General features: G+C 43.3%; 1 protein-coding gene across 1 annotated transcript in view; it reads right to left on the reverse strand.

The window, feature by feature from the left end:
• Positions 1 to 25,938, reverse strand: part of MAP7 (microtubule associated protein 7) — a gene marked incomplete at its 3' end in the record, with an annotated part of 231,665 nt that overhangs the window by 37,205 nt on the left and 168,522 nt on the right. The window contains exons 8-9 of the mRNA XM_082250917.1: positions 25,117 to 25,250; positions 7,815 to 7,933 (exon numbers count right to left, since the gene is read on the reverse strand). Of these exons, the coding sequence (XP_082107043.1) occupies positions 7,815 to 7,933; positions 25,117 to 25,250 (253 nt within the window). The remainder of the gene's footprint in view (positions 1 to 7,814; positions 7,934 to 25,116; positions 25,251 to 25,938) is intronic.

Genomic DNA, 25,938 nt, shown 5'->3' on the forward strand with positions numbered 1-25,938 from the left:
AGGCCTGCGAAAGCCAAAAAAAAAAATGAACAGTAGTGAGGAGAAGCGCTTGCTATAGATTTAAGTAGGCATGTGCAATAATGGGTACCAGAACTAATATTGTTAGCTGAATAAGTATCCTCTATATAATGAGGGATATATAAATAGTGGGAGGGGTTGTTGTATTATATTAATAAATAAATTAAGAAAGTAAAAATGGTGGACTAAATCAGTACCCTATAAATAGTCCGAGATATAAGAGTAATGGAGAGAATTATAATGTAAACAATTAGAATATAAAATAAAATTAATGAATGATATATACACCTATAAAAAGGTGCCCACCAATCCAATAAAGTGCAAATGTGCAATAGCAAAAATATACAGCAATATTGAAGAATATATAAATATATAACACCTGTAAAAAAATGTCACCCAAAAAATTTTAAATGCAATGAGTGAAGGCAAAAATACAAAAAATTGTATCCAGCAATGCCAATTGTGACAAAAAGAGTCCAAAGTCTAAATATGGTCCCACTGGATTGGTAAATAGAGTAGTGTAAAGCCCCGTACACACGTACCGATTGTCGGCCGACGACCGATCGGCCGATTGTAGGCTTGTTAGTATGATGCTTCCGACAGCCGACAGCGCATTTTCGGCCGAACAGAATCTGTCGCGCAGGCATTAAAATTTTTGTTGGCCAACACCAGAACGGCCGATTGTTCGCCAGTCAGTACAGATTTCGGCCAACAGACAGCAGATTAGCAAAACTGGGCAGCATGCTCAGAAAAGAAAAAAGACAAGGAAAGTTAACCATCACTTGACATCACTTTTGCAGTCAGCTGTTGTTGGCCGACAAAAAAATGGATTTTTGTAAAATCTTACCATAAAATCCTTTTCTCTTAGCTCATTGACAGACGTAGTCCTCGGTGATTCAGCACCTTCGGGTTATGTCGCCTCCACAGGAGTAGGACTAGACAGGAAATAAAATGCTCTGGCCACACCCTAGGGGCAGTCCCCGAGGGTATATCCTCTCTCTCTCTGCCACAGCAAATCAGTTATGTCACAAAGCAGTGTTTAGAGAATTTAACCCAACCCAACTCCAAAACAGAGGGGCGGGTACTACGTCTGTCAATGAGCTAAGAGAAAAGGATTTTACGGTAAGATTTTACAAAAATCCATTTTTCTCTATCGCTCATTGACAGACGTAGTCCTCTGATTCAGCACCTTCGGGACGTCCCAAAGCAGTACCACAAATGAGGGGTGGGAGAAATGGAAATTAAATCCAATCTAGAAGGCCCAACCGGTGCCAACTAGAAGTTTTACAATGCTCATCCTCAATGATGAGACTCAACAAAAATCTTTCAACAGAAAAAATCCTCGAGGTAGACCTCCGGTCTCCTCAAATTGCGGCCTGCAAAACCTTGCGGCCAAATGAGGCATCCGCCGATGCCATCACATCAATTTTATAAAATTTTGTAAAGGTATGTACTGACGACCAGGTGGCCGCCTTACATACCTGGACCACTGACGCCTGATGGCGAAAGGCCCAGGAAGTACTGAGCGCTCGAGTGGAGTGCGCCCTAACAGGAAACGGAGGACTCCGACCCTTAATAGAATAAGCCTGTACCACCGTCTGTCTAATCCATTTGGCGATAGTCGCGGCAGATGCAGGCAACCCCTTTCTGGGGCCATCCGTGATCACAAAAAGTGAATCCGTCTTACGGAACGATTCCGTAGCCTTCAGGTATACCCTGATTGCCCGAACCACATCCAAGGAATGCAACGCATGTTCCCGATGATGATTGGGCTGAGGACACAAGGAAGGTAGTACAATATCTTCATTCAGATGAAAATCTGAAACCACCTTTGGAAGAAAGGATGGCTTAGGATGAAGTACTACCTTATCCCTATGAATCACTAAGTATGGGGAATGGCATGATAATGCAGCCAGTTCTGACACCCTGAGTGCAGAAGTGATAGCCACCAAGAAGGCTACCTTCTGGGATAAAGCTTCTGAAAGAAGATTGCTAATGCTGAAACTTGACCCTTGATGGTGCTTAAGGCTAGTTTCTGCTCAACCCCTTTTTGCAGAAAGGCCAATATTCGAGTCACCGAATAGGTACGTGGAGGAATCCCTAAAGATTCGCACCACGCGATATAAGTCTTCCATGTGCGATAATAGACCTTGCTGGAAGTCGCTTTCCTTGCTTTAATAAGGGTAGGAATAACTGAAGCTGACAACCCTCTGTCCTTCAGTACCTGGGTCTCAATGGCCAGGCCATTAAAACCAGCGACTGTAAAGCACGATGGAAGATTGGTCCTTGAGACCGCAGACACTCCCTGAGACGAAGTTCCCAAGGAACGTCCGCGACCAGTCTGTCCAAGTCGGCCAGACCGGCTAGACGAGGCCAGCCTAGAATTTCTAGGACCACTGGCGTTGACTGGATCTGAACCAGGCGGCCCTAGAGCTATCTGGCCCCGACCATCAGTCTGCTCATTCTCTGTTCCCACACATTTATCAGACACCCGATTCCTATCAGGAACGGTGATCTCTTCTGGTTGAACTTCCGGGACCGAAGTCACCTGGCTAGAGGCTTCTTGGCCTGTCTGTTCAACCGGATCCGTTTCTTGTGGGGAACTGAGACTAATTTTTGGAAAAGGTAAAGGAAAAGATCTGTTCAGGGAACGGTAACTGCCACTCCCTGTAGTACTTAAATGTTGGAAGGGAAGAATCGCACCGGTAGCAGTGATCGATGCCCGATCCAATGCCCTGAATACCGGTGAAGACGTCCCCCCACCCTCAAACCGGGTGGGGGCGCACCTTCAGGCTGTGTATGCTTCGGGTTTGGCTGAGTCGGTCTTTTGTTTGTCCGATCAGCCCTTCTTGAACCCCCCTGGAGGAGCCTTGCCTTTCCCGCTAGTTCCAGCCGGGCGTACGAACCCTTTATGGGCAGTAAAGAAAGGTCCTCGCTTGTTACGAGGTCCCTTAGCTTTAGCCGCCTGTGGCAAGAAAGTGCTCTTGCCTCCAGTGGCATCCTTAATGATCTCATCTAGGGTGGCCCCAAATAAGCGATTCCCCTGAAAGGGGAGATTCGTTAAGGTCTTTTTGGAACCTAGGTCCGCTGACCAGCACTTCAACCACAGCACACGTCTGAGGATTACCGCTGACATAGATGCATGCCCCAATAGGGGGGTAGCATCCAAGGCTGCATCACAGACAAACTGTAGTCCTTGTATGATTTGTTCCATTAATTCAGATGTTCCCTGGGGGATATCTTTCCCCTTCAGGTCCTGGCGCACCAATCTCGCCCATTCCGTAAGTGTCTGGGAAACTAGACCAATGACAATTACTGGTCTAAATGCTGACCCTATCAGGGAAAAAATAGTGCGGGACTCCGCTTCCACCTTCCGATCCACCGGATCCTTAAAGGACGAAGTGTCCTCTACTGGAATAACCGTGGCTTTATTCAGTCTGGAAATAGGTGGGTCCACCACTGGTGGTACCGTCCATTTCTTAATGAGGGATTCCTCAAACGGATAGCGTCTAGCAATGCGTTTGGAAATAGTAAAGGTACGCTTAGAATGCTCCCATTCTTCTTTAATTTTATTACCAAAACACTTGGGTACAGGAAAAACCTTCACCGTCTTGGTGGGTTTGTTAGTACCAAAGGGAATCTCTGTTTCAGTTGCCTCTGCCGGTGAAACCTCAAGTCTTAAGGTTTCCCGAACCACCACAACTAGCGCGTCCACCAATGCTTCTTCCCGAATTATGGCGGAAGTATTAACGTCCTCCTCACTGTCTGAGGGAACTTTACCTGAGACAACAGCCCTTGCAGAGGGAGCTGCAATGACCATCTCAGACTCTGAGTCTGAAGTGTCCGATAATATAGGGGTAGGCGGGGGTCGCTTTCTTGACCCCCGTCCCTGACAGGCCGTCTCCACCCGAGCCACCAAAGACTCCAAAGCTGCTGTAAATGCATCCATACTCTGTGCACCGGCGGGTCCCGTGGCCCCCTCGAGGGAAACAGGTGGGGGTACTTGTGTGGCAGGGTCCATGATTATTCCAGTAACTACCCGGAAAATTCAATCCAAACTTAAATAAAAAAACTTTTTTTTTTTTTTTTTCCCAGACCCCCAGCGCCACAAAAGCCCCTCAGTGTTACCTGCTAGGGATCCCTATCGAGCGAGAGAGAGAGAGATAGACCCCCAGGCTCACCACTTGATGCTCAGAGTTCACTGCAACAGGTTACAGCACTGTCTCCACAAACAGGAAGTCTTTTGGCTGGCTGCCCGGGAAGAAAGGAGGCGGCTCCGCCCCTCTGCACGCCTTCCGGCGCCTCCCCTAGCTCCACGAGGTGTTTGAGTCACCTCAAACATGGCCGCCCCCATGCTGCAGACACGAGGCTATGCCAAAATGGCGGCCTCGTGCGATCTACGGCGGTCTGTTACAGCATAGCGGCGTCCTGCAGAGTAACTAGGCATCGCAAAATCTTTCTCTCATGGAGATCAGCTTGACCGGCGGTACCGAACCCTGGCGGAACCGCGTGGCCGTCGGGAGACATGCTTCAGCTGGAGGAATGATCTGGCAAGCCGCATACATGTCCTGTGACTTCTGACAGGTAGGATACTTCTATTATCACAGTAAGATTCCAGTGCTGCCACATATTACAATCATTTAAACATACTTTGTAATTAGATTGTCAGCTCCCAAACCAAGCCTGCTGGCTTTTTGTACACACAAATCACACTCAATATAGGGGGATCTGTGCTATGTTATAGGATAGAGGGGAACCCATCCTTACCATTACAGAGAGGGGCCCGCGTTCACCACAAGACCCGTCAGGGGGAAAGGGGGAACATACTACTCACCATACCGGAACCAGGCGGGCGCCAACTCCTGACAGTACCCCTCTCCACCGAAGTTGGAGGGCTGTCGACCAATACGGATGCCATGACTCATGGTCCTTGACGTTTAACTCGCAGGGTCAGTCCCCGTCCAGTGGGACTATGTCGCGGCCGACCCAGCGCGGAGCTATGGCCTGCACGCGCTCGTAGGCTGAACTGGGGTGACCACTGGATCTCAACATCCCGCCCGTCGCCCAGTTCAGCTTTCTTGCTTGAAGATCTCACAGGAACACTGGAGAAAAAAAGCTGTCTAAAAAAATCTTTTCTAAGAAAAAAATCCTGCCAGGACCGAAGATCCCAGCAAGGTATCTAGGTCCTTCTCCTGACTAGACAGAAAAAAACTGATTTGCTGTGGCAGAGAGAGAGAGGATATACCCTCGGGGACTGCCCCTAGGGTGTGGCCAGAGCATTTTATTTCCTGTCTAGTCCTACTCCTGTGGAGGCGACATAACCCGAAGGTGCTGAATCACCGAGGACTACGTCTGTCAATGAGCGATAGAGAAATTCGTGTGCAGTCTTTTGCAGTTTTCAACAGACACGACAGCCCTGGACAAAAGACGGCCGATCGTTCGGCCGACGATCAGTACGTGTGTACAGGGCTTTAATCCCAAAGGAGATAATAAACCATAAGTCCATGCAGGGATTAGAGGCCAGGATTACCAAGTGTGCACGGGAGCTGTAGATCAAACTCACCAAATGAAGTGGATCCTCTCTCGTCTTACTGCAGGGGGATCATTCAGGCTTAGGCGGTCTCTGTGACCAATGAATCTGCGTCCGGGATCGACCTCCCTCTCCTCTTTCCTCTCGTATCCCGGATGGCTCAGTGCATGAATGGAAAAGAATGGATCCTATTCCTTTCCATTCCAAAGGATATATATCTATCTATATATCTATAGATATATATATACACTTATTTAGCTACCCAATACCCAGGTACCCAGGTACCGCTGTATCTGTGGGATAAAGTATATTTACCTTCTCCACACTACTGTTGATACAAGAGGATAGGTTTAAAATCTTGCTCCATTTTTCCCTTTTACAGTGCATCCAGAAAGTATTCACAGCGCTTCACATTTTCCACATTTTATGTTACATCCATATTTCAAAATTGATTAAATTCATCATTTGCCTCAAAATTCGACAAAAAGTACCCCATAAGGACAATGTGAAAGAAGTTTGTTTGAAATTTTTGCAAATTTATCAAAAATAGAAAACCAAAAAAATCACAGGTACATACGTATTCACAGTCTTTGCCATGACACTCAAATTTAAGCTCAGCTACATCCCATTTCCACTGATCACCCTGGAGATGTTTTTAAAACTTAATTGGAGTCCACCTGTGGTAAATTCAGTTTATTGGACATGATTTGGAAAGGCACACACCTGTCTTCATAAGGTCCCACAGTTAAAAGTGCATGTGAGAGCACAAACCAAGCCATGAAGTCCAATGAATTGTCTGTAGATCTCCAAGACAGGATTGTATTGAGGAACAGATCTGGTGAAGGGTAAAGAAAAATTTTGGCAGCATTGAAGGTCCCAATGAGCACAGTGGCCTACATCATTCGTAAATAGAAGTTTGGAACCACCAAGACTCTTACTAGAGCGATCGGAAAAAAAAAAAGGCCTTAGTCAGGGAGGTGCCCAAGAATCCGATGGTCACTCTGACAGAGCTCCAGCGTTTCTCTGTGGAGAGAGGAGAACCCCATAAAACAACAACAATCTCTGCAGCACTCCACAAATCAGGCCTGTATTGTAGAGTGGCCAGACAGAAGCCACTCCTCAGTAAAAGGCACTTTACATTACGCCTGGAATTAGCCAAGAGGCACCTGAAGGACTCACAGACCATGAGTAATAAAGTCCTCATTGGCCGGAATGGCAAGCGCCATGTCTGGAGGAAAACAGGCACCACTCATCACCTGGCCAATACCATCCCTACAGTAAAGCATGGTGGCGGCAGCATCATGCTTTGGGGATGTTTGTCAGCGGCTGGAACTCAGACTAGTCAGGAATGAGGGAAAGATCAATGTAGCAATGTACAGAGACATCCTTAATGAAAACCTGCTCCAGAGCGCTCTGGACCTCAGACTGGAGGGGGTGAAGGTTCATCTTCCAACAGGACAACGACACTAAGCACACAGCCAAGATAACAAAGGAGTGGCTACAGGACAACTCTGTGAATGTCCTCGAGTGGCCCAGCCAGAGCCTATACTTGAACCCGATTGAACATCTCTGAAAATGGCTATGCACCAATGCTCCCCATCTAACCTGATGAAGCCTGAGAGGTCCTGCAAAGAAAAATGGGAGAAACTGCCTAAAAATAGTAATGTCATAAGTCATTTTTATTAAATTTGCAAAGATTTTAAACAAACTTAAACTTCTTTAACATTGTCATCATGGGATATTGTTTGTAGAATTTTGAAGAAAATTATGGATTTAGATAATCCATTTTGGAATAAGGCTGTAACATAACAAAATGTGGAAAGAGTGAAGCACTGTGAATACTTTCCGGATGCAGTGTAGATAAGATGGCACTATGTTACTGGTACGATGGTCTTAGCCGAAAACCAACTACATTTTCAAATTTTTGAAAGGGGGGCACACAATCTGACCATTTTTAGGCAAGAATCGCAGAATGCTGTGACCTAGGGTCTAGTGGCAGCATCACTACACAGTTCACCTAAGGACAACAAACTCGTTTTCTGTGAATGTTGTGACCCCCTAACTCCACAATGCCCCAGTCTTCTACCATTTCCACACCTCCAGCTGCTTCTATGCAGCCACACTTCTTCTAAGCTCTCCTGCTGTCAGTTAGGAAATAACACTGCATAGAAGACCCAGGATGTTGTTGCTTCACTTCATCATGTTTTGTATTCATGAATTTGTGGCACGTCAATGTGGACTGTCTATGTAAAATCTGCACACTTACCCTCCAGATAGAGCTGCTAGTGATTTTGCTCTTGGGATACTAGAATGGACTCTCTTGGTAGTGGAAGTAGGCGTTAATTTATTTTCCTTTTCATCCTCTCGTTTTTCTTTTTTTTCTCTCTATGTTCCAATAAAAATAAAATGTCAGTGTCTTGAATATTGACTGTTTGTTTTTATATATGATAAAATGGTGTTCATGGATTCAGAGAATGCAGCATGTCTATATGGAATAAATGTTTAGATAACTAGATTTGATTTTAATATGGGTCTTGGTCCTTAAAATGGTACTCTATGTATATATTTTCCAAATAAGAATTGTTGACAGTCACATAGCTTAGACACATCTGGATAGTGATTTGTTTACGGTCATCCCTAATATTTTTCAAATATATAAATCTCTTAATTGAAAATGCAGTCTTACTTGACCACAAGAATTTGTGCACAATTATATAACACTTGTTGATCAGACCTAAACTTCTTGATTGTGTACATAGGGGCATCCCACTAGCTGCTATGTACAAGCTGTCTTGCAGATGTAGCAGTTAAGAGTGTTCAGACAAACCATTTAGCAATGACAGCTGTGCTTACTATATATATATATATATATATATATTATATATTATATATATATATATATATATATATATATATATATATATATATAAAAAACAGTTTGCTGTCACTATAATGTGTTGGTTGGGGTTTGGCCTCAATTTCCTAATGTCTTTTTTAAACTGCTTGCTTACCCGCCGCAGTATATATACTGCGACAGGGTGGCTCCTACAGGCACAGGCGGGTTTCAGGTGCCACCTTAACCACACCGACTGGCGCACGACTATTTACGGCGGCAGTCAGCCCCTCACAGGCAGAGTGACGTAGATCTACGTCGCTAGCCTGTGAGAGTCTAGGGAGCGAGCGCGCGCCCCCGGAGGCGCGCTCCCGCGTGGTCACGGACACCCCCCCCGCGTGCGTGTGACCGGCAGACCCGATGTCCGCTGGTCACTCGGCGATCGTCGGTGCAGAGGGAGAAAGGCAGGTGGCTGATGTAAACAAGCCGCCTGTCATTCTCCCCTGTGTAGAAACAGTGATCATACGGTTCTATGTAGGACCGTTGATCACTGTTCCTATACCTCAAGCCACAGCCAATCACAGTTAGAATCACGCCCCTAGGGACACAAACAACCCCTCCCTCTCAAAAAAGTTAACCCCTTCACTGCCAGTGTAATTTTACAGTAACAGTGCATATGTATAGCACTGATTACTGTAGAAATGTCACTGGTAACCCCAAAAGTGTCAAAAATGTCAGTCAAGGGTCCGATCTGTCCGCCGCAATGTCGCAGTACCTCAAAAAAAAAAAAAAAAATCGCAGATCGACGCTATTACGCGTTAAAAAAAAAAAACAAAAATGACAAAAAGCTTTCCCTTTGTTAGTAAACGCGATAACTTTTGCGCAAACCAATCAAAATACGCTTTTTGCGATTTTTTTTACCAAACATATGTAGCATAAAACAAATTGGCCGAAAATGTTAAATTTTGATTTTTACATTTTTTTTTTGGGAAATTTCATATAAAAAAAATGTGAAAAATATTGCTATTTTTGCAAAATTGACGCTATTTTTTTTTTTATAGTGCATGATCAAAAAATCGCACAGGTGATCAAATACCACCAAAAGAAAGCTCTGTTTGTAGGAAAAAAAGGACGTCAAATTCGTTTAGGTACAGCGTCGCACGACCGCGCAATTGTCCGTTAAAGTCACACAGTGCCGAATCGCAAAATAGGCCCTGGTCAGGAAGGGGGTAAAATCTTCCGGGGCTTAAGTGGTTAAGAAACACTTTTTTAATTGAATGTGTTTTATAGCAGAAAGTAAAATGATTATATATATATATATATATATATATATATATATATATATATAGGGGTGCGCTAAACAACAATGATGAGGACCCAAACAATTGGGATGAATAACTAAAAGTTATATGACAATTACAAATGAAAATAAATAGACATCAAGGTTGATAACTGATACAGTGACACAAAAGTGATCCGTGAGTTATATCAACTGGTGCATAAACACAAAAGTTCATGAGTGTCCATTGATGAAGTGATGATTTACACTGAAGATGAAGGAAAATAAACTTGCTTGCAAATCCAAAATAAATCCACCACCAAGTGAAATTTCTCCTTACCGGACAAAAAAAGTAAGGTGCCACTACTAAACATGTGTGCTGAAAAAAACCAATTCCCGTAGTGATCCAAAACCACCTCGTGTGAAAAACCTGAGTTAGCCTCTTACCAGATGGAAATCAATAAACGCTTGAAACTGAAGGAACACTATCTTCCCCGTCTCCTTAGATCCACATATGTCTCTCCAGCAAGCCACACTGCCGATCAATCAGTGCTCTCCGCTGATCTTCATTGTTGTAGGAGGACCCGCACCGTTCTCATGTACCCTACAGTCCTGGTCTTGCATTGTACATGATGATGATGATGAAGAGCTGCGAGGCGCAAGCAGGCATTGGCTTCATGAGTGTAAATCATCACTTCATCAATGGACACTCATGAACTTTTGTGTTTATGCACCAGTTGATATAACTCACGGATCACTTTTGTGTCACTGTATCAGTTATCAACCTTGATGTCTATTTATTTTCATTTGTAATTGTCATATAACTTTTAGTTATTCATCCCAATTGTTTGGGTCCTCATCATTATTGTTGTTTAGCGCACCCCCATACACATTTACTTATATCACATATTCACAAAGCACTGAATACCGGGAGCAGCTTCAACACCCTATAAATGCACCCATCCTCCCTAAAACACACACACACATTATATATATATATATATTTTTTTTTTTTCCCCAGATTTTTGGTCTTTTTTTTTCTATGATATAAAAAGTATAAAACCGAGTGCTGATCAAATACCACCAAAAGAAAATTAGATTTGTGTGAAAAAAAATTATGTGTTTCATTTGGATACAGTGTTGCATGACCGTGCAATTGCCAGGTAAAGTAGCGCAGTGCCAAACAGCAAAACATGCCAGTGTCATGAAGGTGATAAAATCTACTGGAGCTTAAGTGGTTAAATCTGCTAGTACATCCGACACTCCCCTCCCATCAGACTTACAATGTTGCTGTCAAAAGGTGCCTCTGTGCTCCTTCATCCACAGTGTAGACACCCTAATACATTCGGTGCTATTTTAGTCATGAAAAATTACATTAACATAATGCATCCTAGCTGTAAAAAAATCCTCTGAATTATTATGCAAGATGAAATAGCCAAGACAGGAAATTTTTAATTTAACACCAAAAACAGGATTTCTTGAACTTACCATACATTCTTTTTCTTCGCGTTCAATGAGGGGCACAGAAATCAGACATCTGCGTTATACTGCCACCTACAGGAGCATTAGGGCACTGATATACCCCTCCCAGTCCCAGCATGCCTCAGTGTTGAAACAAAGCAGTGACAATAGTAAGACCATAAATGAGTAGGGGGCCTGTGTTCCTCAATGAACTCCCATAAAAAGGATTTTACAGTGAGAACAAAAATCCTATTTTCGCTTGTTCATTGAAGGACACAGGACACTTGGGACATCCAAAAGCAGTCCAAAGGAATACAGAAAAAAAAAAAAAAAAAAAATCACAGCAGGACCACTAATATACAAAATAAAACATAATTATATATATATATATATATATATATACATATACATACATACATACATACATATACATACACACACACACACACACACACACACACACACACAGTGCCTTGCGAAAGTATTCGGCCCCCTTGAACTTTGCAACCTTTTGCCACATTTCAGGCTTCAAACAAAGATATAAAACTGTAATTTTTTGTGAAGAATCAACAAGTGGGACACAATCATGAAGTGGAACGAAATTTATTGGATATTTCAAACTTTTTTAACAAATAAGAAACTGAAAAATTGGGCATGCAAAATTATTCAGCCCCTTTACTTTCAGTGCAGCAAACTCTCTCCAGAAGCTCAGTGAGGATCTCTGAATGATCCAATGTTGACCTAAATGACTAATGATGATAAATAGAATCCACCTGTGTGTAATCAAGTCTCCGTATAAATGCACCTGCACTGTGATAGTCTCAGAGGTCCGTTTAACCACTTTACCACCGGAGGATTTTGCTGTCTTCCGTCCAGGCCACTTTTTGCGATTCGGCGCTGTGCGACTTCAACTGACAATTGCGCGGTCGTGCGACGCCGTACCCAAACGAAATTTACGTCCTTTTTTTCTGATAAACAGAGCTTTCTTTTGGTGGTATTTGATCACCTGTGCGATTTTTACTTTTTGCGCTATAAACAAAAAAAGAGCGTTTATTTTGAAAAAATAACAATATTTTTAACATTTTTTTATATGAAATTCCCCCCAAAAAAGATGTAAAAACCAATTTTTTAAAAATTTTTGGCCAATTTGTTTTCTGCTACCTATGTTTGGTAAAAAAAATCACAATAAGCGTATTTTGATTGGTTTGCGCAAAAGTTATTGCGTTTACTAACAAAGGGAAAGATTTCTGTCATTTTTGGTGTTTTTTTTTTTAACGCGTAATGGCGGCGATCTGCGATTTTTTTTTGTGGGACTGCGACATTGCGGCGGACAGATCGGACCCTTGACTGACATTTTTGACACTTTTGGGGTTACCAGTGACATTACTACAGTAATCAGTGCTATATATATGCACTGTTACTGTAAAAATGACACTGGCAGGGAAGGGGTTAATTTTATTGGAGAGGGAGGGGTTAATGTATGCCTGGTGCTTACTGACGTGTAGGGGGGGAGGGGCCTGAGTGAGTCATGGACAGATCGGATGTCCAGCTATGCTGAACAGTCCGATCTGTCACTATGGAGATCCGCCCGCTGTGTTTACACACAGCGGGCGGATCTCCACACTAGATCCCCGGCGATCGGGGCAGAGCAGCGGCGATCGCCGCTGCTCCTCCCCTGGCCCGACTCCCGCTGTGAATGAAAACAGCGGGAGCGAGCCTCCGGCGGCGCGCAAGCGCCGCCCAGAAGGGGGAGTGTCCAGTCACGTAATACTACGTGACTGGACGATAACGAACCACTTTGCCGCAGTACTATTACCGTACTCGGTCGGCAAGTGGTTAAAGCGCAGAGAGCATCATGAAGAACAAGGAACACACCAGGCAGGTCCGAGATACTGTTGTGGAGAAGTTTAAAGCCGGATTTGGATACAAAAAGATTTCCCAAGCTTTAAACATCCCAAGGAGCACTGTGCAAGCGATAATATTGAAATGGAAGGAGTATCAGACCACTGCAAATCTACGAAGACCTGGCCGTCCCTCTAAACTTTCAGCTCATACAAGGAGAAGACTGATCAGAGATGCAGCCAAGAGGCCCATGATCACTCTGGATGAACTGCAGAGATCTACAGCTGAGGTGGGAGACTCTGTCCATAGGACAACAATCAGTCGTATACTGCACAATTCTGGCCTTTACTGAAGAGTGGCAAGAAGAAAGCCATTTCTTAAAGATATCCATAAAAAGTGTTTAAAGTTTGCCACAAGCCACCTGGGAGACACACCAAAGATGTGGAAGAAGGTGCTCTGGTCAGATGAAACCAAAAATCGAACTTTTTGGCAACAATACAAAACGTTATGTTTGGCGTAAAAGCAACACAGCTCATCACCCTGAACACACCATCCCCACTGTCAAACATGGTGGTGGCAGCATCATGGTTTGGGCCTGCTTTTCTTCAGCAGGGACAGGGAAGATGGTTAAAATTGATGGGAAGATGGATGGAGCCAAATACAGGACCATTCTGGAAGAAAACCTGATGGAGTCTGCAAAAGACCTGAGACTGGGACGGAGATTTGTCTTCCAACAAGACAATGATCCAAAACAAAGCAAAATCTACAATGGAATGGTTCACAAATAAACATATCCAGGTGTTAGAATGGCCAAGTCAAAGTCCAGACCTGAATTCAATCGATAATCTGTGGAAAGAACTGAAAACTGCTGTTCACAAACGCTCTCCATCCAACCTTACTGAGCTCGAGCTGTTTTGCAAGGAGGAATGGGCAAAAATTTCAGTCTCTCGATGTGCAAAACTGATAGAGACATACCCCAAGCGACTTACAGCTGTAATCGCAGCAAAAGGTGGCACTACAAAGTATTAACCTAAGGGGGCTGAATAATTTTGCACGCCCAATTTTTCAGTTTTTTATTTGTTAAAAAAGTTTGAAATATCCAATAAATTTCGTTCCACTTCATGATTGTGTCCCACTTGTTGATTCTTCAAAAAAAAATTACAGTTTTATATCTTTATGTTTGAAGCCTGAAATGTGGCAAAAGGTCGAAAAGTTCCAAGGGGGCTGAATACTTTCGCAAGGCACTGTATATATGTTTATATATAAAAAAAAAAAAATGTGTCCGTGAGTACCGGGAAGCTTGCCAGGGGTCTGGAAGGGGACCACTCCAGCGGGCTGTCAATGGACAGGTCAGCACACAGTCAGTGAGAAAGGGGGTGCCAAGTTAGACCCTGAAGAGTAATCTAAGCGAGAGTACATATTCTTTATTCTTCACTTCAGTGGCAAGGTGAAGCAGTGGCCTTGCCGCATTCTACAGTCAGTTGTCCTCAAGAATTGTGCACAGTTCAAGTCGGGGTATCCCACTCATCCCTTCTCCCATCCAAGTTCCAAATAAAACACAAAAAAGTAAATCCCCTGGACTGTTCATTGTCTGAGCCAAGTGTTTAAGTGATACATTTCTATAGACTGTTGCTACGGGTAACCCAGGGGAATCCAATCTCAGCAGCTCTCTAGGAGGCAGTGCTACACAAGTAAAATAAAAGTACTATTAAAAGTAAAAGTACAGATTTACAGTAGGCTTCTGTTATTGGGAAAATAGGTATATTAGCAGAAAACAGGCAAAGTTTCAAATTAGGATTAGCTTAGAGTGATACTATTGTGTAGAGTTGGCTAAATCTGGGGTTTTATTTAAACAGTAGAGCTAACTCTTTAAGGCTATAAGGCTTAAACAATGGTGGGGACCATATGGCATTACAAAGTAAGAATCTGTTCTTATAAAGAAAGAAGTTGCTGCGAGGTATACACAATTACTCATAAATTCCCTTCTGATGTACTGGAGCCAAAAGAAAAGGGATGGACGGACAATGTCCTGGTTGAAGTCAAATGCTAGGCCTCAGCACTACCTAGTCTCTATGTAAGCCAGAAAAAGTTCAGATACAAGCTTTGTAGAAGTGATGGTAACAATGAAAACAACCTTGTGAGCAACTGCAATATCCTTAATAGGTTCAAAGGGCAGATTTTAAAGTGCTTAAAGAACCACATTTTGATTCTACAGAGAGATGAATGTAGAGGGGAGACACATGGGAGACACCCTGTGAAAGTCTTAAAAAAAAGAATACAAGGCCAGCTGTCTGTGGAACAGACCTGAAAACACTAAACTCTGACTCATGATAGTATTCCGGGCCAGCTGCAGGCTCAAACCAAATTTAAAAAAGCTAAGAACACACCCCAGAAAATATTTTCTAGTGGTGAAAGTTCTTTCTTTGCACCAAGCAAAAACAAGGATCCATGTGTGGTAGTAGAGCTTATGGGAGGTCGAATTGCTAGCTGTTAACATTGTAGTAATCATCAATTCAGAGAGTCGAACAGACCTGGGTTTCAAGAGTCATTCCCCAATAAAGCAAGTGACTGTGGAGCATAACGCAAGCAGGTCCTTGGGATAGAAGACCATGACAATGTGGAAGAGCCCACAGAGCATCTGCCAGGAGTCTGAACAGGTTGCAGCACTACATCCAACTAAGCCATGAGGATCACCAGAATTCCCTCAATCTTAATCCTGCAGAACAGACAAGGAAGTGGTTTTAAGGGGAGGAAAAGCATAGATCAGGCTGTTCCGTTCCAAGAATGCCACCAGAGCATCCACTGCTTCCACTGGATGATCTTTGTACCTGGAGACAAACCTATCCAGGATGTTGTTGAACCTAGAAGCCATAAGGTCCAAAATCCAGCATCCCCTACCTGAGACACAGGTGCTGAACTACCTTCAGGTGTAGGACCCCTTCCCCTGGATCTAGGAGCTGTCGGATGAGGAAATCCACCTGCCAATGCTCCTAACCTGGAATGTTAACGGCATACAAGGATCGGATACGAGGTTCTGCCCAGGACAGAATTCTTTCTACCTTTCTCTGCAGCACGACTTCCGATTGTTGATGTATGACACTATCGTGGCATTGTCTGACAGATGACCCACAAGTCGGAATGTCAAAGGTTGCAGGAGGCTGCCATCAGCCCTATGACACTCATGCAAAAGCGAGGAGTCAGTTGACTCTTGGACATACGAGTCCAATTATACAGGAGAGTATGAAATTCTTCTTAGGGAATACAAAAAATTGCCTGAGCTGTGTCTAGAATAAGGCCCCAGGTATTCTAAGCAATTAGCCGGCTCCAACAATGAATACTGAAAGTTCAGGATATTACCAAACTGTTGTAGGTTTTGAAATGTCCACATTAAATTGCTAGTCCAAACTTGTGCTTCTTCGATATTTTGGAGGTCATCCAAATATTCCACAATAGACATGCTCTGAGAGTGTAACAAGGCAAGCACAGTGGCTAGAATTTTTGTGAACATTCAGTGTGCAGAAGAAAGGCCGAATGGTAGGGCCATGAGCTGACATTGTTGGGTACTGACAGCAATGTGAAAAAACTCATGGAAAAATGTGGACATGCAAGTAGGTGTTCTTGATTTCTACAGAGGCCAGAAGGTCTCTCAGATGGAAGAAGGCTATGACAGACTTAGGGAATTGCATGTGGAACTTTTGGGACTGAAAGAAGACACTTATAACCTTGAGATCCAAAATGTGATGAATACCTGGTTTTGGTTTGGGAACTGCGAAAAGGTTGGGATAAAATCCCTAATACCTTTCTGCTAAAGAAACTGGAGCTATAGCCCCCTGATCCAGCTTGAGGCCTAGGTTTCTATTGCTGGGGTATAGGTGTACTCTTACCCCGCCAGTGACATCCATGTTTAAGGTGTCTCAACGCAGCTCTGCAGAGACAATTACCTTCAAAGCTCATGTGCCGAGGTCTACTCTACAGACCAACATATTAAATAAAGAGTTCTCTGTACACTCAGATAGGAAACTCATTTCGGTAAGAAAGCGGGAAAAAACTACAAAGCAGTCTATGCAGTAGTGTAGGGCAGCCAACAGTAGTGTGGGGCGCTAAGTGCTCTATGAATAGATCAGCAGTATGAAAGGAAACTGGATCATTTCAGGAGTTTAATCCACTCCCAAACGTATGATAGACTAACATCACAGCTACGGCAAGATGCAATGCACTACTAGAGAAAACAAGCTTTTTTTTTTTTTTTTTAAGAAATGTCCAAACGTTTATCTTTGGGATCCTTAAACACTGACACACCCTCTACAGAAACGGTAATGCTTTATTAAGACATGACACTTCTTAAAAAGGCCTCCTCAAGAAAATCCTCCCAAAAATTCTATATTATTTCCGATCCCTTACTATCCCTGCCAAATTTTCATGCAGATAAATTTGAAACCTAAAAATTTCATTTTGATTGGGAAAAAAACCTAGGGTGGCATTTTTAGTACTAACTACCACTAAACCCTCAGGAGGCATTGGATTACCAGATATTAAAAATTATTACTATGCATCTTTATTGGACCATATGAAAACTGGATTTTTGTAAGAACTTACTGTAAAATCCTTTTCTCTGAAGTTCATCGACAGAGGCAGCTCTGCTTAATCAGACTATAGGGTTATGCTCCTCCCACTAGGGATAGGCAATAGGCGGAAAAAAGGCTTGTCCATGCCTATAGGGGCTGCCCCAGCAAGCATAACCCCTCAGGCTCTGCTATACTCAAACAGTTGTGTTGCAAGCAGTGACAGAAAAAGACCCCATACACACAGAAGTAGAGGGGCGGGTGCTGCGTCTGTCGAACTTCAGAGAAAAAGATTTTACGGTAAGTTCTTACAAAAATCCAGTTTTCTCGATCGTTAATCGACAGACGCAGCTCTGCTTAATCATAGACTATAGGGATGTCCCAAAGCAGTAAAAACATGAGGGGTGGGAACAAGACGGGAACAAAAAACCTGAATGCCCCAATGGCAAAACGTAGCCAACCAAGTAAAACAGAGCTCAACCAGAAACAGGAGCTCTCCCGGAATGAACGAACCCTCAAAAGAGAAACCAAAAAAAGGGGGTTCTCTCTTAAACTGCAGCCTGCAAAACCATGCGGCCAAAACACATCTCTACCTTGTAGAATTTTGTAAAGCTATGCACAGATGACCAAGTTGCCGCCTTGCAAACTTGTAGCACCGACGCCTGATGTCGAAAAGCCCAGGAGGCGCTCAGCGCTCTAGTAGAATGCGCCTTCACTGGAAAAGGAGGAATCTGACCCTTCAGTGAATAGGCCTGTACCACCGTCTGTCTGATCCATCTGGAAATGGTTGCAGCAGACGCAGACAGTCCCTTATGAGGTCCATCCGTAAGGACAAAAAAGAGTGTCCGATTTTCTGAAGGACGCAGTGGTCTCCAAGTAAACCCTGATAGCCCGGACCACATCCAAAAAATATAAAGCATATCCCTTAGGATGCGGAGGTTTAGGGAAGGCAGTACAGTGTCTTCATTTAAATGAAAATCAGAAACCACCTTGTGAAGGAACGACTGATTAGGTCGAAGTACCACCAGATAAGGTGAGTGGCAAGACATTGCCGCCAATTCAGATACTCTGCAGACAGAAGTGATCGCCACCAAGAAGGCAACCTTCTGAGACAAAGCAAGCAGCGAAATCTCCCAAATGTTCTCAAAAGGGGGCTTTTGAAGAACAAACCGCAACAAATTGAGATCCCATGGCTGTAACGGGGATCGCCAAATGGCGCACACCTTGAACAAATGTCCGGATAAGGGCCTGCGTAGCTAATGGGCGTTGAAAATAGATAGCCAAAGCCGAAACTTGGCCTTTGATAGTACCCAAGACCAACCGCTGTTCAACCCCTTTCTGTAGAAAAGCCAAAACCCTGGAGATAGAAAACAAGCGAGGGTGCACTTTCAGCGATTCGCACCATGAAATGTACGATTTCCATGTGCGATGATAGATAGATGATGGGGGGGACATGTTACTCACCATACCGCGGTACCAGACGGGCCCCACTCCAAACAGATCACCTCCCACTCAGGATGGGGGTGCTGTTAGCCAAGGGGAGGCTGCGACTCAGAGCGTTCCAGGTCGTCTGCTTCCCAGCAAGATGATCCACTCGCAGGCTCATCCCCATCCATCATCCCCATCCATCGGGGCACTGTCGTGACGAGGCCTAGTACTGGCTTATAACCTGCTCACACTCGATGACCAGGCTGGGAGACCTTAAGGATCTATATTATCTGAAAAAACAGAGCCGGCTGTTGCTTGTAGCTCCTCTGGATCTTGGTCCTCAGGAACTAACTAGAAAAATAAAATCACAAACTTTCCCTGTTACAGCTAAGACCAAAGTCCCAGCAGGAAAACTAGGTCCTATCCCTGTCACTAGGCAGAACAAACTGTTTGAGTATAGCAGAGCCTGAGGGGTTACGTTTGCTGGGACAGCCCCTATAAGCATGGACAAGCCTTTTTTCCGCCTAGTGCCTATCCCTAGTGGGAGGAGCATAACCCTATAGTCTATGATTAAGCAGAGCTGCGTCTGTCGATGAAAGATAGAGAAATTCTGTTTTTCCTCTCCCGAGGCTAAACAGTGAAAGAGAGGTCACCTCAGGCTATGACCTATTTGCCTTATCTATTGCTAGCTAAGTACTTAGCAAAATTAGCACATCTAATTTACAAAGCATCAGATCCACACTAATAGCATGAAAACACATATCTAAAACCAAAGCTAAAAACAAAAACGGAGCCAAGGTATCAATTCCAACAAAAACTATAGACTATTGCAAAATTTTCTTATCAGTGGGAATCTGGATTCAACAAGGTCGTTTTTTTACTTTAAAAGTTTACCAATACAATATATGCGCACAGTATTAAACAAAATTACCAAACACTCCCGCTTAAAAGTGTTTAATCCCCATAACCCCTTAGAAATTCCTCTAGGAATTTGGCAAAATTTTGCTAAAATGAATGAAGTAAAAGAGAAAGGAATCCCCTTTTTTACGAAATATTAGCCTTCCAATCTAGTGAAAGTAAAAAAACACATAATCTAATGGTAGAAAGACCTAGATCAAGAGTTTTCCTGGAACCAAAGGCAAAATACTATAAAGATATCCAGTAAAGCCACCTCATGTATTGTACACTGGGACAACTCACAAAAAATATTAAATAGATGGTATTTGACCCCATACAAACTATCAAAAATAAACCCTTCCACATCTCCTATTTGTTGGAGATGTAATGAACAAACTGGTAACCTTTACCACACTCTATGGAGCTGTAAAAACCTACATAGTTTCTGGATGTCTGTATCTTCCTTCATAGCTACAGAGTTCGTGAGTTTGAAAAAAATACACCAGTTCAGCCTATGATGTGAGTTTGTGTGTGTATTTATGTCAATAGTACATTGAATACCCCTGTATGTTGTGATCGTTAAGGTGCCTGTCATAGTTTTTTGAAACTTTCGATGCTCCCTGCTGATACCACTGCTTGCGGAAGAGAATTGCACATCCTTACCGCTCTGACAGTAAAGAACCCTTTACGCTGTTTAAGGTTAAACCACTTCTCTTCTAATTTCAGTGAATGGCTGTGTGTCTTTAAATTCTCTCTTGCTGAAAAGTTTTTCCCTATGCTAGGGTCACGAGTATGGTGTTTGTACATTGATATCATATCCCATCTGAAGGCTGAATATAACCAGTTTATGGAAATCGAATGACGCACCTAATCTATCAAATGTCATTGCTAGAGTAAATTTCCAAGCACAATATAAAATTATATTAGCTTAAAAAAACTACTCTATCATCACTTAAAAAAAAAGTCAAGCTTTGCTATCTCACCCTAGAGCCTATAAATACTTAAAAGAACATATCCCCGAACATCTCTCTTAGGTCTGAATTTTCGCTGTGATTCATTACCTAACACTACATTCTCTGTTCTCAGCTTGAACCCAATAGGGGTAGGCAGGATTTGGTTATCAAGAATTATATCAACATTTGTTAACCCTTCCTTTGTTGCAAACGGTTCTTACTATATGTGTTTATTCTACCATTAAGACCAATCTTTTATAGTTATAATCTATGTTACCGAATTTTTGTAACGATGTTCATTATAAATAAAAATTTATAGGCCTCCTTAAATGGAAATAAACCTGCAAAATGTTTGGGAAATGTGAGTAGTTTATCATGTGTTTCCCAGTCTCTATACAGAACACCTTGGAGTAGGGTGTCTACCAGAAACATTTTTGAAAGTCTTAGGGCCTCTATGGGATCCCAGGCTAGCAACAGGGCTTGTAGAAGCTACCAGCTTTTTCCCCATTTTTACGTGGCATGCACTGCATCAATAAAAGCCAAAATTGTGTTTCTAAACCTAGGAGCTATGGCAAGATGCCTGCGAATCTTCAAGGACAGTATAATCTAGCAAGGATTTTTTAGACTGTTTTACAGATAGAATGTCTCAGAGCTTAAAGCTGCAGATCCAATGATGATTAGTAGGGGAAGTCACTGAGGTATGCTTACAGCCTCTTCAGTTATAGTCAGCAATCAAAGCTGCAATATATTCCATTACATTCTGCATCACTGTAGTGAAATCCTTCCTGGATAGGGCCAACACTTCACAGAGCTAAGGAAGATTCCAAGGAATGTAGTGACTAAAGCAGGGGATAAGGCCCTTGAGAAAGAGCCCTGCAGACTGCCTCCCGAACTGTTCGTGGATTGTGAGCTAAAGGAAACCAATACAGCAGGACTGCTCCTGTGTTTGGGGTCTGACATGTTGCACTGCTTGGCAGGGAGGGAGAACTTAACGGAGAATACTAGCTAAAATCTGGAGGTACTCACAAATTGGCTGCTAAGGGTAGGAAAGGTTAAAATGACTGGAGGTGACCATGTCGCTGTAGGTGACATCAAGGGTCAACCAAGGTAAAACGGCGTGTCTGTAGCAATTAGGCGCAGTGGTGGCAAATTGCCACCCCACGCTGAATAGCAAAGTGTGGAGCGCATGACACTCCAAATAGTAAGGCTGCACTTAACGTGGAATTGTAGTCTAAAAAAATTCCCTCTTCAATGCAATAAACTTTTATATTAACCGCTTTCTGGATTGCTAAATGCCAGATTGGAAATTGTCCAATCCATACATTCAGCAATCCTCCGCTCTTCCACTGACAATGTCTGCATACAGGCACTTCCTCATACATTTGTCAGTGTTTGTTCTCCCAGCCATGCTCCACCCCCCCCCCCCCCCAATTGGTCAGGTCACCTGCTCTCTCATGAAGGACAAGCGACCTCATTTATGAGAGAACTCCAACAGGGGAATCAGCTCCTCCATTCATCCTAGCCTTGCTTTGGCTTGTGGGAGTGACCGAGAGCCGAAAGTGAGACATGCCCACCGGCTGCTCTCAGGCTCAGAAGGGAGATGTATTGTGGTCATGGACAGGCAAGAAATCACCCGAAATAAAGGTAGGAAAACAGCAATTTTTGTATTTTGGGGCACGTCAGTTAGTTTATATTACATGAATGACCACATTGGAACTATTAGGGTGCTATAAGGGTTTATGAACACTTTAATTCCCCAGAAAATTAGAAAAATATGATTAGTAATTGCGCCCAACGGTTCTAAAGGGAAAAAAAAAAAAAAAAGTATTCCTTGAAGCTCAGCCACACAGTTTACTCATAAATGAGGCAGGGTAAACACCAGATGCAGTTGCACAGCACAGCCCCAGACCTGGGAAAGGCTCTGCATCTAGCACAGTATGCAAAGGACTGAAAAATGCCACAGTGTGCAAAGCCCAGTGCCCAAGGTCAAATAAAAGGCAAGACTTGCAATTGTCCAGTCTAGCAAAGTCCGAGTATGGTCTCAAAAGCTAGAGCTGAGGATTTGCCCATCCAAACAGTTGCATAAAGGTACTAGCTCAAACAGCATGAAGCAAAGAAAAAATTGTCTTAATGGCTAGTTAAAATGGTTTACCACTTCCAGCTGGCCGTACTCATAAATGCGGTCTCTCGCTGGGTGGGCTTTAATGCCGAGAGGCTGCATATACAGTGGGTACGGAAAGTATTCAGACCCCCTTAAATTTTTCACTCTTTGTTATATTGCAGCCATTTGCTAAAATCATTTAAGTTCATTCTTCTTCCTCATGAATGTACACATAGCACCCCATACTAACAGAAAAACACAAAATTGTTGACATTGTTGCAGATTTATTAAAAAAGAAAAACTGAAATATCACATGGTCCTAAGTATTCAGACCCTTTGCTGTGACACTCATATATTTAACTCAGGTGCTTTCCATTTCTTCTGATCATCCTTGAGATGGTTCTACACCTTCATTTGAGTCCAGCTGTGTTTGATTATACTGATTGGACTTGATTAGGAAAGCCACACACCTGTCTATATAAGACCTTCCAGATCACAATGCATGTCAGAGCAAATGAGAATCATGAGGTCAAAGGAACTGCCTGAAGAGCTCAGAGACAGAATTGTGGCAAGGCACAGATCTGGCCAAGGTTACAAAAAGATTTCTGCTGCACTTAAGGTTCCTAAGAGCACAGTGGCCTCCATAATCCTCAAATGGAAGACGTTTGGGATGACCAGAACCCTTCCTAGAGCTGGCCGTCCGGCCAAACTGAGCTATCGGGGGAGAAGAGCCTTGGTGAGAGAGGTAAAGAAGAACCCAAAGATCACTGTGGCTGAGCTCCAGAGATGCAGTCAGGAGATGGGAGAAAGTTGTAGAAAGTCAACCATCACTGCAGCCCTCCACCAGTCGGGCTTTATGGCAGAGTGGCCCGATGGAAGCCTCTCCTCAGTGTAAGACACATGAAAGCCCGCATGGAGTTTGCTAAAAAAACACCTGAAGGACTCCAAGATGGTGAGAAATAAGATTCTCTGGTCTGATGAGACCAAAATAGAACTTTTTGGCCTTAATTCTAAGCGGTATGTGTGGAGAAAACCAGGCACTGCTCATCACCTGTCCAATACAGTCCCAACAGTGAAGCATGGTGGTGGCAGCATCATGCTGTGGGGGTGTTTTTCAGCTGCAGGGACAGGACGACTGGTTGCAATCGAGGGAAAGATGAATGCGGCCAAGTACAGGGATATCCTGGACAAAAACCTTCTCCAGAGTGCTCTGGACCTCAGACTGGGCGGAAGGTTTACCTTCCAACAAGACAATGACCCTAAGCACACAGCTAAAATAACGAAGGAGTGGCTTCACAACAACTCCGTGACTGTTCTTGAATGGCCCAGCCAGAGCCCTGACTTAAACCCAATTGAGCATCTCTGGAGAGACCTAAAAATGGCTGTCCACCAACGTTTACCATCCAACCTGACAGAACTGGAGAGGATCTGCAAGGAGGAATGGCAGAGGATCCCCAAATCCAGGTGTGAAAGACTTGTTGCATCTTTCCCAAAAAGACTCCTGGCTGTATTAGATCAAAAGGGGGCTTCTACTAAATACTGAGCAAAGGGTCTGAATACTTAGGACCATGTGATATTTCAGTTTTTCTTTTTTAATAAATCTGCAACAATGTCAACAATTCTGTGTTTTTCTGTCAGTATGGGGTGCTATGTGTACATTCATGAGGAAGAAGAATGAACCTAAATGATTTTAGCAAATGGCTGCAATATAACAAAGAGTGAAAAATGTAAGGGGGGTCTGAATACTTTCCGTACCCACTGTATGCGAACACTGTGCTGAGAGAGCCCTCCCTGCACGCTCCTAGCACAGTAACTGGCCGGTACCGGAAAGCTCCTGTTGCATACTTGCAATCGGGAGCTTTCTGATCATGTGACCGCTGTGACTCCCAATCACAGCAGTCACATGATCGGAATGCCTGCCTCTGCCTTCAACCATTTAGAGCCTCTTAAATGGGCTGGGAGGGGGCGGGAAGGGGTTAAACTTCTCAGTAGAGAAAATGCGTCAATCCTCCTAGGACACAAGCAAAAAACTGAAGCATGCTAGGAATGAGAGGAGTTATTCCAGGCTGGTCACTCTCATTAGCCAGTGACCAAATCCTCCTGTAAATGGCAGTTAAGTTCTCTGAATCCAATGTAACTCAACATAAGAGAAAAAAAATATTCAAATTCAGTGTATATTGTATTGATCTGAGAAACAGTCTTCTATACTTACACTGCCAGATCCTACCATGTGCGTGGTTCTCCGCCTAGCTACAGCCTCTGGAGTTGTAAAGAAAGTCTTGGGTCTCTCTGAACTTTTAATTGTTGGCGTCTTTTGTGCCTGAGGGCTTATGGGGCTGCAAGATGCTGAACGAGGACAAATGGGGATAACTAGGGTGTTTTTAATAGAACATAGATGGAGATGTATACAATGAATAAGACAACAGCAGGAAGCATGAGGCAGGAGGAAAAGATTGAAAAGAAGAAAGAGAATGAGCCTGTTAATATCAACAGGAAAATGTATTCCAAGCCAAAACCATCACAGTAACCTGTTTTTCTTTCATTTTAATTTTTTTTTTGTCATTTGTAACCTAAAAGCATTGTCAGGGACTAAATATCACTGAATGAGCAGTTAGGTAATAAAACATTTTAGCCAATTGGGAAACATGAAAAAATGCCATGATGCGCAATTTAAGCTCCTTTACAGAATCCCCTCTGCAAAGGATTCTGATTTGCTGAGACGGTAACAAAGTAAAAATGGCATCAATTAGCAGTGATGGATCTGGAACTGCTTTTATAATCACAAACTTTATCCCACAGTAATTACAGAATCACTGACTAGTGAAGGTAGTAATCTCAAAACCTTTTAGATTTTAATGTCTGCCTAAAACTGATATTTTGGTTTATGCAGACATTGGCAGGCTACATCAAACACTTGGTCTTCTGGGGGGCCCTAGCAGCAACACTCTCCCACAGGAATTTATGCTTCTGCCCACTACACCACTATATTCCAGATACCAATTTGAATCTTTCTGCAGCAATCTCCATATAGGAA

This window comes from Pelophylax lessonae, assembly GCF_965119305.1.
Source record: "Pelophylax lessonae genome assembly, chromosome: 3".
Lineage (NCBI taxonomy): Eukaryota > Metazoa > Chordata > Amphibia > Anura > Ranidae > Pelophylax > Pelophylax lessonae.